Here is a 13,570-nt window from a genome sequence, read left to right on the forward strand (position 1 = left end):
TGAAGCCGAGGGTGGTGCAGAGGGTCGCAGGTTCAAATCTGGCTTGGGGCCCTTCTGTGTGGAGTTTGCATGTTCTCCCTGTGTTAGCTTTCCAGGTTCTCCGGTTTCCTCCCACAGTTCAAAGACTTGCAGGTTAGGTTATTGATGAGTCTAAATTGCCCATAGGTATGAATGTGAGCGTGAATGGGTGTCTGTCTCTATGTGTCAGCCCTGCGATAGACTGGTGACCTGTCCAGGGTATACCCTGAAATGATTGTATTTGACTGCATTATATTATATACTGAATGGTGTCATGTCCCATGGTGGTGTCAATACTACCATACTATTTAGTATGCCAGAAAGAGATTTAATATATCCCAATACATAGTATGTCAAATGCAGTATGCCAAAAATACTGTCCTACTACATTCGGTCGCGGTCACTAAAAGGAAAAAGTAAGCGATTTTGAACCTTATCCTACATCTTTGTATATTAGCTGGTGTAATTTCCGCCCCACAGCTGCCATTTGTAATTGCAGGGGTGAACACAGGTGTAATTAGCCTGCTATGACTGGCTGCTGTGAAAAAGGCCTATTGGATTGCATCTGATTTTTTACAGGTGTACCTAAAGTCACTAAGGCTTCATTCCGAATCACATACTTTTTCTTTTTACTTTTAGTACATACTACAACTGCCCTCACAAGGTACGTACTGTTGCATGCAGTATAGATACAATTGGGACATACTACTTCATCATAACGTTGTGCCTTTAACTTTGACCCTCTTGCTCATACTGGAAAATGTGACCGGATGTAGTAGGACATCATGGTATTTTTGGCATGCTGCATTTGACATACTATGTATTGGAACATACATGCTGTGCGTTTCAATACTACCATTACCATTTAGTATGCCAGAAAGAGATTTAGTATGTCCCAATACATGTCCTACTACATCCGGACGCAGTTACTAAAAGTAAAAAGTATGCGATTTGGAACGCAGCCTATATCTTTGTAAATGAGCTGTTGAATACGCCTTTTTCACGTCGTTCAATTAATTTAAATAACATTAATTATGACCCAGTAATTAATTAAAAAATTATAATATATATCAGAATATAATCTCATTAAAAAAGTGCATATCTACAGATGGAGAACATTTGCACCGATAAAACAAGCATTGTGTCCCTACTCCCACCCAGGTTAGCTTTGGGCCAATAGAAAGTTCATTATTTTAAAGTTGAGGCACAGATTTAGACTGGTAAATTTAAATGTCTGGATTTATTAGGTCTATCTTCTGAAAGTTTTTATGCTCAGTTACTTGAATTTGAAGTTGAATCCGAATGCAATTTGAATAAAATCACCCTCTGTTTAAAGGTATATAAGTTATATAAGATATTAACATTCAATAGCATTGCAAATGTCCCCGCTGTGGGACTCATAGGATTATATAATCTGATTTTATCTTAACATGATTCAAATGGTTTCTGTTTATCACTATGAAACATGTCTGAAGTATTTAAGTTGAAATGTTTTAGAAAACAAATAGTTCCAATGGCATCTAAGAGTACAAATGGTGGTTATCGGTGTTATGATTAAGAGGGGTCCTTGGAAAATGTTCTCCCCTGTAAGATAAGGGGTCCCTGACTCCAAACAGTTTGAGAACCGCTGCTCTAGTACTCTACAAGCACTTTGGGTAAATGTGTTGAGGATCCTGGATGAACAGGCAGTAACTCAGTCATCGTTGCAAGTTTAATTCCAAGCCGACATTACATTTCATGAGCAATCAGTTAAAATACATCCAGTATGAAAACATTCTTCAGGCATTCATTCATTCAGTGTGCAACAAATAGCTACAGATCTACTTTCTTCAAGTCATTCTCTTTTTCCTCTTTGCTTTAAGGTCATGGGGGCTGAACCCAGCTCCCACTTTTTAAAGGTATTCTCCGTATTGAACATTGTGTAACGTGAATGATATCAAGCTATGAGGTTGCTACTGCTGTACGGTGTGTACAGTGATCTGATGGTCCGTCCTAGGCTTCATGCGTACCCAGATTGTCTGCTGCAGGGCAGGGTGAGATCAGAGAACCACTAAGAGTCAGACCACGTCTCTCTCTACTCGTGAGTGGATGAGATGGATGCAGACCTCGGATGTGGTCCGGTTCGCCCTTTGGATGCTTCTTTTGCCCCTGAAACCGTTGGCAGCACTGATGAGACGTTGCCGGAGACAGAGTCATGGTCAGGGTTAAAAAGATGTGAGCGTGTGTGTGTGTGTGTGCGCTCTAAGTGATGTTCTCCAGGATGTAGAAGATGAGCTCCATCACGATGGGCTCGTCGTCCCTCTTGCGCCCCCTGCTGTGGATGACGGGGATCAGCACGCTGTCCAGGGCGTTGAGGTACTGAGCTGGGAGGGGCTGCCCGTTGCTCCCAGCCACAAATCCCACCTGGAATTACAAAATAACGAATTACTTTTAATATAGTCAAACCCAGGAGCTTGTGTTGTAAACTTCACAACTATGTGAGTCATATTTCATATGTTATCCCCACCAATGTTAAACCAGTAGGAGTTTTTACAAAAGATCCCAGACTAGACTACATTTCATAAACTTTTTGGCCAAGTGGAAGAGCATCTGAAACTTTAAGGCATGGCTTCTCAAAGTCCGTACCAAGGTCTGCATCACGATGCAACCTTCTTATGGGAGGTTAGTAACAATATGTTGTATAATCCTTGACCTCTGACCTCTTGAGAGTCAAAAGCGACTCGCAGCCCCAGTTTGGCCATCCCGTCCTCCTTCAACAGTTTGAGGTGTGGACACAGCGCCAAGCAAAACGCCCGGGCGATCCGCTCCGTCAACCGGTCGTGTTCAGCAGAGTCACTCGCTCCTCCTTTGGGATGATCTCCCCGCTGCAGGAAGAACACCTGCACAACATAAGACACAGACACGTGAAGGGAGGAGGACGGTTCACATGGACTGATGTTGGTATTGTAAGCAGATCATCATTATGTACTTCTGTCCAGCGGATGATCTTCCCGTTTTCTTTGTATTCTGACTTCTGAAACATCTTCGTACTGCTGACAGACTCCATGGATTTCCCATCGATGGGGCTGATAACACTGAAGGACACAAACACACATTCATTTACAACACAGGCCAGAAATTAAAATGCAGTTAGTGCAGTGTAGTGGTTGGTTCGTTCTTTTTGTTCTCTTTGAGCACAAAAGCTTCATTCTGCCACATCAAACACACACTCACCCCTTATTCACAGTGCATTTCTCCTCCACCCACTGTACACACACCAGCTCCTGGCCATCTGATTGGTCGAGCCGTCCACAGGTGACAGTGTAATCTTTCATGTCCCGCAGTGCCCGGCGGAGCTCTGCCATGGTTTCCACGGTGATCTGCACCATCAGCCCATCTGGGGAAGAGGGGGACAGCAATACAGGAGAAACACACGAACACGGACACACACACACACATACATACATACATACATACACTCACATGCATCAACATGTACACACGCCTAGACAAACGGTCTGTTAAAATGTACACAGACACACACATACAAAGATCAACACATTCTGAATAAACCAGTTTTAAAGCAGAGCTGTTAACATGCACTATACTTCATGTCATGTCAAGGTGAACCTGACTCCCCTCAGAGCGAGCATCCTACCTTCTACGATGCTGGACTTGGCGAGGTATCCTGCAGACGCTTTCAGAGCACTGCTGAATATAAAAAAGCATGATCCAGTAACTGTAATAAAAAAAGAAATAGAGAAAAAAAAAACATCTTTAGAGACAAATTCTATGGCTCCGATCCTGATACAGTAGAAAAACACTATCATGTAGTGCCATCTGGTGTTATATAAGGGAACTTCTTTGGTCCAGTGGGCCACTTGAGCCCTTTGTTTCTCTTTAAAGGTCTTATTGATAACATTTTTATGTAGATGAATATTTAAAAAAACAAAAAATGATTGAAATGGTATAAATATGAATGGGACAGCACTGTGCAGCATCACATTACCTTGACGATTTTTTAATTTTACATTTTTTACTGCCTATTTGAACGTCTTCCAGGCTCTACGAGACTAGAGGTAATTGTCAAATAATAATAAAAAAAATTGTCAGAACAGCATCATTAAGCAAATTTAAAAGAAATGGTTGATGAATAAACAAGGTGTGTAATATAGTCTAACGCTTGCATTCCTCTGATGTCCCTCTCACAGTAACCTGTTATTATGGCCCACCTTTGCGTGGCTGATTGTGGATGCTGATGGCCTGGGTCTGGTACTGGCCATCGTCTCCTTGCACACAGATGAGGTGGGAGTCTGCCGTCTCGTTGAAGCCCGCCCCGATGGCCAGCACATGCTCATTGGACTTATTCAAAGCCTTCATAAGCTAAAGAAAGGGAAGGATAACCATTGGTAAAAAACACATAAACATTATTATTAACTCGTCACATACTGACGCTTTGTCAGACCCCTCTGCGCCACTTTTTGGTCTCAGTAAACCCATGCTTAATGTTGTGAATTAAACAAAAACACTCATGGTTGGGCTTAAAATTACTATGTTTTTACAGCGAAAATCTGACTTGACGTTGTGTACGGGCTCTTTAATCTACGTCATTACATCACTTTCCCTGTGCGTTTACTGTTGCCGTTGATGGGTTTACATCGTAGTTAATGGAAAGCCTGGTGTCTCTCATACCGGTATCGAACGCCGACGGCCGTGACAAAGCGTCTGTATTTGACGCCCTGGGAATGGAAACAGGCTGGGCATTTAAAGGCTTATTCTTACCTCATTATAGCCAGTGGTTGGTATCTTTATGCAGGTCCTCTGAGCCTCTAGATCCACAGTGAGCCCTGGCACCATCGGTAGGCTGTAACGGTAGTTCCTAAAGTCCTGGAACAGGATGGGAAGAAGAGGAACATCAATTATGGGAAGTTTTGTAAAAGTTATGACACCAAACTTAACTATTAATGGTGGGAATGTGGTGTCATACTCACCACTAAAAGTCTCATTATGGTGTGGCCAATCTCCCCAAACAAGGGCTTCCTAAAGCGCACGCTGTACAGAGGACACGGGTAAACTGGAACAAGAAAGAAAGCGGTTTAACTGAAGAGAAATCCTGCAGCATTTACAGACGCAGCATTTCACACTGGGGCCTGCTGGCTTACATCTGTATTCAGCCCCCAATCGCAGCATGAGACGCAGGGGAAAGGCTTTGGCCCAGGTCACCTCTGCTCTGTGGACCAGCAGGCCAAAGAGGTAGGGCTGGCTGGGCAGAGGTAGACCTTGGAGGGACTGGAGAGTGGAGCGGATGTACAGGAAGCCCGCGTGCTCCTCACTGCCCAGGAAGCTACTGCCGAACAGGGACAGCGACAGGTGTTTCACAACCTTTCCTGCAGGAATACAGAGGAAAAATGTGTAATTATAGCTGTAAAACACTTTTAACAGTCAGTGTATGGGAAGTTGACTGACCTGTGAGGGTGTCCCTGTACAGCTGGATAATGTGGCTGAAGATGTCTTTTGGGAAGCTTTTCTCTTCAGGCATGCACTGCAGCAGCAACACCACCTCCACCTGGCCCACTGCATGCATCCCCTTCGTCGTCACGCACCAGCACTTCCTGTTAACATCTGTCACACAATCAAGGAACAACAACCTCAGAGGTCGACAAAGACAGGACACCCCCAGACGAAAACATAATTTTTCATGCACTTTTCAATTCTGAGATTTTGGACTATTTTCCTTCCATAGTCTTCTTTCAGACTAGTGAAAAGAAAACATCCAAAATACACATGTAGGTGTTTATTTTACTACTTTGTCTATTTGTGTCTGTAGATTTCACTTAAATTCACCAAAAGGTATAGCATTAGATAATGTCTCATTTGCAAAAGACATGAAAATCTCACTTTTTACAATATGGGACCTTCAACATTTTACAAAAGTAAAAATGATGTATAAGTAGGCCTACTATATTTATGCCATATTATCCCAAAAGCATGCATCATTCTGTGACATTTTATGTTTTTGCACACATTGATGATGCCACTATCATCCCTTCTCTCTGTAATCCTCCAGACATGTAAACCTCCGCCCATTTCTAACACCTGAGCTGATTGGTATGCATTGCTCCCGGGTTGTGACACAGGTCGTATATCTGAATTGCCCTGACCAGGGTTCAACCCAACTCCCCAAAAGGAGGATTGAACATGGGTCGGATAACAATGATCCAGGAGTCCATGGTTACATGTTTTAAACCTATTCACCTGTGGTGCCTCCCCTTAAAAAGTCCAACTGAAATCACATCCAGTCATCCCTTTTTTGTATTCAATAACAATGTTTTCTTTGTAGGATCACAGCAGCACCTATACTAGATTATGTACAATATGTTGCCAATGTGTCGTTTGCTATGTACTTTATCATGCACGATGAAAAGATAAAAATAAACATACAGTTGACCATCTTGACCATAGCCAGCAGGTTAGCGTTGAGGACAAACACTAGGGGCTTTGGTCTGCCGCTCTCCAACTCCTGGATGAGCAGCATCTCAGAGGGCTGCTCCTCCACGGTGTAATCTGAAAAACAATATAGTAACACTGTGGTTAGACTGCAGTATCTTCTACAACTGCTCATGCTTTGAGCTGGCACAGAAAAGCATTTTTCCGACCTTGTACTTTTATCCATTGTAAGCAAATAAAACCGCTAAATTCATTGAAAATGAACTCATAGCTGTGTGAGGATTAATAACCATTGTCGAAACCTGGTCCTAATTAAGATGCAAGGAGAGGTAGCTTTTATTAATGCTGTTATTACTATTAAACGCCTCTGTTTAACCAGGCAGGATGGGGTTCACATTATCATTTACAGCTCTATAGGGGGTAGCCATGACTCTTAAAGGGGACTTATTATGCTCATTTCCAGGTTCATAATTGTGTTTTGGGGTTTCTACTCGAACATTTTTCTCATCCTGTCTGTCTGAATATACCTGTATTCACGCTCTGTCTGAAACGCTCCGTTTTAGCGCCTGTCTCTTTAAGACCCCCTCCTGAAAAAGCCCAGTCTGCTCTGATTGGCTCGTGAGAAAAAATATGTAGCACCTTTGCAAACATATAGTCCTCAAGCTGTGGGCAATATATTCTAGTGAGACTGCATGTGACTAGGAAGAGGAGCCAAATCTGAATCTGCTTGTTGAATCACATGTTGTCACAGTTCATCACAGTATGTGCGTTGGCAGTTTGTGGGTGGGTACTGTAGGTACTCCAGATACCCAAATGTATGTGCACAAGCACTGAAAAGTGGCTTTGTCCAAATTCATGAATAGTAGTATGTCTCTTTTCGGACGCACTGAGCAGTAATTTCCGTCGTCACTCCCTGAGAGCCTCCTTGCCGGTTGGAGACTTGTAACCATGGTAACCCGTACCAACCTCATGTGACCAAAAACAAGTGTTTGTGAGACTCAAAGTCTGAATTAATTTAAAATATATATTATGCCTAGCAAAGTGAAATCTCTGTCAACATATGTTGTGAACGTTGTCGTCACTACTGCATTTTCTACTGCATTGTGGGATATTTACGCCGCTGTAGTGTCCAGCGTTGCATACTGTGATATTTCATTGGAAATATTATGCAAGTTGCGTATACTACTGGTTACATACTAGGGTTTTGGACATGCTAAAATATCTCACATACTGTTTTAGCGTACTAAATAGCATGTTAGTACGGAATTTCAGACGCAACCAGTGAGTACTTAACAATATGTCCCCTTTAAGTGGGAAGAATTAAAACACTAATGACTAATTCATCTTTTATTTTCTTCTATTCAGAACAGACAAGCTTAAAAGTGTTAATTTAGGTTATCCAGCATTATTCTGTAGATGCTGCTCTCACTTCCTTTTAGTCATCATCAAATTGTCAACTCCTCAACATCAGAGACCAAACTTTCACCTCGCCTCATGCTGCCTGATTTGCATGAAACTCCATTCTGTTCTGTCTGTTATCTTTGCACCGTGCAAACTGTGCGAGTCTTGCACATTTCAAGGTCACGAGGAAAATACCAGCATCTGCTCCCCCATAAACAGAAAATCCACAAAGTAATTTTGCAAAATCTTTGACTTTCAAATTGAGCCTGTCTTACCTCCTTTGACTCCTGTGGAGGTGAGGATGGGCGGCAGGCCGTCCAGGGGGATGAGGTTGGCAGAGCTGCTCACTAAAGTCGTGGTGCCCCAGCCGTACGGACCACAGGCCTCCTGGAGGAAGAGGGAGGGAGAGGAGTCAGGAGCCCATGTTTTTCTACAAACTCTCTATCTGTTTTGGATGATCTTACATTGATATTCGTCCCATGTGGCCTCAAGGCTCTCCTGATCTGTGGTGAACCCACAGGACTTCTACCTGGCCCGCCCAGCGCTCGTCTCATCAGCGGTGAGAACCCTCTGGTCGGTGTGGTCGGAGCCGACTCCGACTGCTTACTGGGGAGGATGTCATCTGCAAACCACACCCTCCTTCTCCCCCTCGGAGGTGTCCCTGAGGAGAGGGTGCAACAATTACTTAAAGAGGACCTACTATGATTATTTTCAGGTGCATTTCTACTAGAACATGTCTACATGCTTTAATGTTCAAAAAACATATAATTGTTCTCATACCGGCTGTGCTACAGCACCTCTTTTCACCCTCTGTCTGAAACGCTCTGTTTGACCTCCTGCCCCCTAACCCAAACTCTTCAGACTCCGCTTCAGCTCCGCTCTAACTAGCTTTGTTTGAGGGCGTGCCAAACTAGCTGCTAGGCAGATATTATGCAAATGTACAACTTGGTGACATCACCACGTTACAGAAGAAAAGCCGGGAATTCAAGCAAGGCGTTTCAGGCAGTTTAGGAGCAGTGTTTCTGTGGGGGAGAGTAACTCCCTTTGGCCTGGACTTTGTAACTTTGCATGCACAAAAAAACTATATAACACACTAAAGGAAAAGGGAAAAGCACAAAAGCATAATAGGTCCCCTTTAAGCAAATTTTCATTAAAAAGAACCTGTGAACTTTAACACACAAAAAATAAATCCGTGCTCACTTTTGAGGAGGGTTGAATGACAGGAAATACAAACTCGTCCCTCTTTGCCATCCAGATGTGTGAGTCTTAACTTCAGATTGGAGCAAAGTGCACAAAAAACCTGAGGATACACCACATAAAGACAGACACACACATTTCACACGTCAACTATAAGTCAGTCTAATTAAATTGTATTTTAAATGCTGCACAACATATGAACTTTTTTCCTCACCTTCCCACAAGCCCGGCAGTGATGCCTCCTCTTAGTAAACGTAAACTTGACCCCACACTTCATGCAGACCTGTGCCTGAGCATCAGGGACCCACAAGGGAGCAACCTCCCCGAGGACAGTGCCTCGATCCTTGGACAGAATACCAACCGGGCTCAGCTGGGACTCGTTGTCAGGATCCAGAGGGGAAGAAGCTGCACAGTCCCCCATCGCTCCTTCCCCGCTGGCTTCATGGGCTTTGCTGCTGTTGGTCTCATCTCGGAGCATCTTAAGCTGGCTCTGGAGCTCCTTGGAGCCCTTGCCATGATGCGTCTCATCATGTGAGAGAGTAGTAGAGGGTGCTGCTGTCGCCTCTGAGCTGCAGGACTGCTCTTGCTGCTCCAGCCTGCTCTCCTCCAGCTCCTTCTCCTCAACCACAGAGTCCTCCTTTGATGGGAGAGCCTGGGGCTTCTTCTCCTTCTCCTTCTCCTCTGCCATCTCCTCCTCCTCCTCCTCTTCTTCGGGCCATGCAGCCTCGGCAGGGCTCAGCACCAGGGGGCTGGAAGACTCCCCGAAACAACCCTCGCCCCATGTGGAGATGGCGGTCACAGTGCAGCTGCCCTCCTCCAGCTGGGAGGGTGAAGCAGTTTTGGCAGGATGTTCAGACGGTTTCTGCTCACATGGCCCAAAGCTGTTCCTGACTGACACATCTGACGAGGTCTTAGACGGAGATTCTGGTCTTATTTGGCCGCATCCTGGTTTGGACACGTCCCCATCTTTGAGCACCAGCAGGCAGGGTCTATTCAGCCAGTGGTGCTTGGTGTCCTGAAGAGATGGATTGTCTCCTTCATCTGTTTCAAGGGGAAACGTGATGATATCATGAACAATGTCTCTATCGCACCACTTAACACACACCATGCATGCTCCTTAACGACAACTTATATTAAGTGGAAAATGTTCACGTGTGCTAAGTGGCCATTCGACGGCATGTGATCATCTATTTCATCACCCTGAACACACCTCATAGCCTTCAATCACCACTAAAGGCTGCATTAGCACTCAGTCGCCCTTGAGAGGTGTTTGAGCTGGAAAAGGTTTGTTGTGGACTAAATATTGACGTAAGACCGAGCAATCGGTGCTACCACATAGCTGCGTGTTCTCCAGAGAACCAAAAGCTCAATAGTGGTTCTTTTTGATTGGCTCTGTATAGCGTCTCATATTGAGCGTCCATATAATCCCAGGAGGATTTCAGCCTACAGATGTTTTTTGTTTCTTTTCTGTTGGCTTGCAGGGTTTCACACTAGAGCTGCAACGATAAATCAATTCAACTATTAAATTAATCGCCAACTATTTTTATAATCGATTAATCAGAGTAATTTTTTTAATTGCAACGGAATTGCGTTGATGGGCAACAGTTTGGGTCCATGTTTACTTCCTGTCAGCTGATGTTATTTACATACACCGCAACAGGAAATTAACCGTGACACATTTAGAATGTTTACATTTAAAACCGTGAAACTATCTATATATATATTGTATATTTGTGACATCACAAATGGACAGAAATCCTAACGGCTTGTTTCAAACGCACAATTTCTGAATACGGGCTGTGTGTTTCTCCGTATATTGAGCGTTTTGATAGTTTAACAGTATTTATAAAGCACTTAAACCTGCTTTATAAAATAAAAGACCTGAAAACCTCACTTTTTAAAATATGGGAACTCGCCCTCTAAAAAAAAAAAAAAAATGAAAAGAAATTTAAAATGTCGGTGGGCACCCTTCCTCATTTTCTGCATTGAGGTAACAAATTAACAAATAAGGAAAAAAATACACTATTCACCCCTGTAACTCTTGTTGTAGTGAAACTGACTAAACACTTTTAAGCAGACAATATCAGGGAATAGTTATTTATATTATAATATAGTTATTTATGAAAATAAAAACCTAACCCTAACCCTAGAGCGGCTCCAAATCTGAATTTTGCCTATAGGGCAACAAAAGGGTTAGTGCCGGCCCCTACTGTATGTCTCCCGTCACAGATTCTCTAAAGCCTGAAAACAGAGCCATGAGGAGGTGCAGAAGTCTAGTTTTCTCTCAGAACACTTGAATCACAATATGCTGAAAGGTTATTATGGGATTTTTGCCCAATGATGCAAAAAAATATTCTGCCTATTGCAGGTTTAATGCAAATATTTATATTTTTTAAATTCGCATTTTATTATTATTTTTTTTTATTTTACTCATATTTCTTTACATATATTGTGTTTATACTGTAGCATTATCTACATAATTTGCATGCTCTCCTTTATTTCTATACAAGAGCAACTGTAACGCCCCAATTTCCCCCCTAAAGATCAACAAAGTATTTCTGATTCTGAAAGACTCCATTCATAATCTCAACATGAGATTCTAACATAAAGGCAAAATGTCTTCTCTGATTACATCCAATTACTGTTCCAGCACCCTTCACCGTCTCTCATGTGGTAGTTACATAATAAGCATTAGTGTTAATGACCAGCACGCAGTGGGAGTTAATGTGTCCATAGCTGGTGTTTCATTGAGCTGCAGCAGCAGCAGCAGCAGCAGCCAGTGATTCATGACGAGTCATGACTCAGGACACTTAAACAACCACTATAGAAATCAGTCAATATAGACTATACTGCAACCAGGGTGTTGCTGCATGTTCCTATTTATTTTAATGGAAATGCATCTAGTCTTATTTTGCAGGTTAAACTGCATTGCAGCACATAAAACCATAAAAAAATAAGAGGCGGGTGATGTCGCTCTCCTGCAGCCGGCTGCAGAGCGCACATTCCCGGACGCGGCTGCAGCTCCGCACCGATCCGGCTGCCTGGACCGGAGCCTCCCGCTTCTCCGGTACAGTGACGCATTCAACACACGTGTGCGTAATTTTTTAATCCGCTCGAAGGCAACCGAGGAGAGGAGGAGGCCGGCGGCAATGCGACACTCAACTCACCCTGCAGCCCCGTTACATCAGAGCAGCAGGACTCAGCAGGACACCAAGCTGAGCTGATGTTTACTGCCAGTCTCCTCACACACACACACACACACACACATACAGATGATGCGCACACACACACAGATGCTGCGGACTATGCGCGCAGCCAAAATGCTGTATCAGCAGATTTTCTGTGACAAACAGTGTATCATCATCATCATCCAGGCTGCGAATGTGAATGGTGGAGTAAAAAGCATCCCCCACCCTGGCTGCAAATCAACGCAGTTTTCTTACCCTCAGTTATTGCTCCCAGCAGGCTTTCATTCTCATCATCCCTCGCAGAGAAGAACTTGAGCATTTTATCCAGTTACATGTGAGAGAAGAAGAGGATCCAAGTGTGCAGCAGCAGCAGCAGCAGCAGCAGCAGTGCCTTGCTCACAAGCGGAGGATATGGGATGGTTTTCTCCTCTCTCTGCTCCCCCTCTCTTCTCTGTGATCTCCCTCCTCCCCTGTGTCTCTCTGCAGCTCTTTGAAGAAACTCAAGAGGTGTGCAGAAATGTCCCTCCCCACAGTTTGCTGTCTCCTCAGCCCTGCAGGACAGTGAGCAGGCCAAGACAACACCGCTACCGCTATGATGTCAGATATGAGAAGCCTGGCTGCAGGCACAACCTGCAGGAAATATCATTTTTCCATGCAAAACTGCATCTTCAGTTTGGATCAATACTTCTCATCAATGACCACAGCACCATCTACAAAATGTTAATCACCTTTATTTTTGTTTCATAAACAAAAAGTCTTAAGACTAGCTTTAATGACCACTGTTATCCTGACCATGACGAAGATTTAACAGTTTTACCAGAAGGGGAGTATTTATCTTTTTTTTTTTTTTAATAAGAGCACAAGCCAGTCTGACTCGGACATCCGTGTGGGCCATCGTAAAATAGAAAAGTCTCTGGTTTTTGTGTTTGATAGTGTCTGATATGTCTGCGATGACTAGACTTAAAAACACCGGAGGAGGTTTCTCGCTTCATTGCAGTCCAGCCCGTGTGCACATGAGCTCCTTGTGTGTCAGTTCGCCTCGTTCTTTGACGCTTCGTCAAAGTTCTCCACCAGATCTGCAGAACAACAACAACAACAACACGTTGCGAATTATTACATTAGAAGAAAACTGTTTTGCAGAATACTTATTTTACTTTACTCCAAAATCAATTGGATCCTACAAAGTGGATCCTCTTTATTTTAATAAACACACTTACAGTAGCATTATGAGAATTAGTTTAACCCTCATCCTACCAACCTATTTAATATACAAGGACTAACGACAAGAATAAACTACTGTAAGGAACAACCACCGTAGCAAAATGTGAACTTATTTCTCC

The 13,570-nt window shown here is 43.4% G+C and overlaps 2 protein-coding genes across 4 annotated transcripts in view; both read right to left on the reverse strand.

Moving 5' to 3' along the window:
- Positions 1–1,711: 1,711 nt before the first annotated feature.
- On the reverse strand, positions 1,712–12,810 carry zfyve9b (zinc finger, FYVE domain containing 9b). 2 transcript variants are annotated; one of them, XM_074635571.1, is made up of 16 exons: positions 12,486–12,810; positions 9,257–10,083; positions 9,046–9,145; positions 8,310–8,506; positions 8,121–8,232; positions 6,439–6,561; positions 5,464–5,619; positions 5,160–5,384; positions 4,989–5,071; positions 4,780–4,884; positions 4,230–4,380; positions 3,656–3,736; positions 3,232–3,394; positions 2,987–3,092; positions 2,718–2,897; positions 1,712–2,421 (listed from the first exon to the last, which is right to left on the reverse strand). In XM_074635571.1, the coding sequence occupies exons 1-16, from the start codon at positions 12,547–12,549 to the stop codon at positions 2,260–2,262; spliced, it is 2,835 nt and encodes a 944-aa protein (XP_074491672.1). In that variant the 5' UTR covers positions 12,550–12,810; the 3' UTR covers positions 1,712–2,259. The 2 variants fall into 2 exon arrangements, 1 of the variants encoding a protein (XP_074491672.1); XR_012593958.1 differs by lacking the exon at positions 1,712–2,421 and having other exon boundaries at positions 2,864–2,897; positions 3,232–3,515.
- Positions 12,811–12,945: 135 nt separating this feature from the next.
- btf3l4 (basic transcription factor 3-like 4) overlaps positions 12,946–13,570 on the reverse strand; it is a 61,526-nt gene continuing 60,901 nt past the window's right edge. For both annotated transcript variants that reach the window (XM_074635575.1, XM_074635574.1), the window contains exon 6: positions 12,946–13,306. In XM_074635575.1, the coding sequence (XP_074491676.1) occupies positions 13,260–13,306 (47 nt within the window). In that variant the 3' untranslated portion in view covers positions 12,946–13,259. The remainder of the gene's footprint in view (positions 13,307–13,570) is intronic.

This window comes from Sebastes fasciatus, chromosome 5 (assembly GCF_043250625.1).
Source record: "Sebastes fasciatus isolate fSebFas1 chromosome 5, fSebFas1.pri, whole genome shotgun sequence".
Taxonomy (NCBI): Eukaryota; Metazoa; Chordata; class Actinopteri; order Perciformes; family Sebastidae; genus Sebastes; species Sebastes fasciatus.

What these genes read in the sequence shown, in the direction of transcription:
- zfyve9b (XM_074635571.1), bottom strand. Translation starts at nt 12,549, where the DNA reads ATGCTCAAGTTCTTCTCTGCGAGGGATGATGAGAATGAAAGCCTGCTG. An exon ending in ACTGCCGGGCTTGTGGGAAG is followed by an intron (nt 9,146 to 9,256) that starts GTGAGGAAAAAA and finishes GTGTATCCTCAG; the next exon opens with GTTTTTTGTGCACTTTGCTC. An exon ending in GTACAGGGACACCCTCACAG is followed by an intron (nt 5,385 to 5,463) that starts GTCAGTCAACTT and finishes GTATTCCTGCAG; the next exon opens with GAAAGGTTGTGAAACACCTG.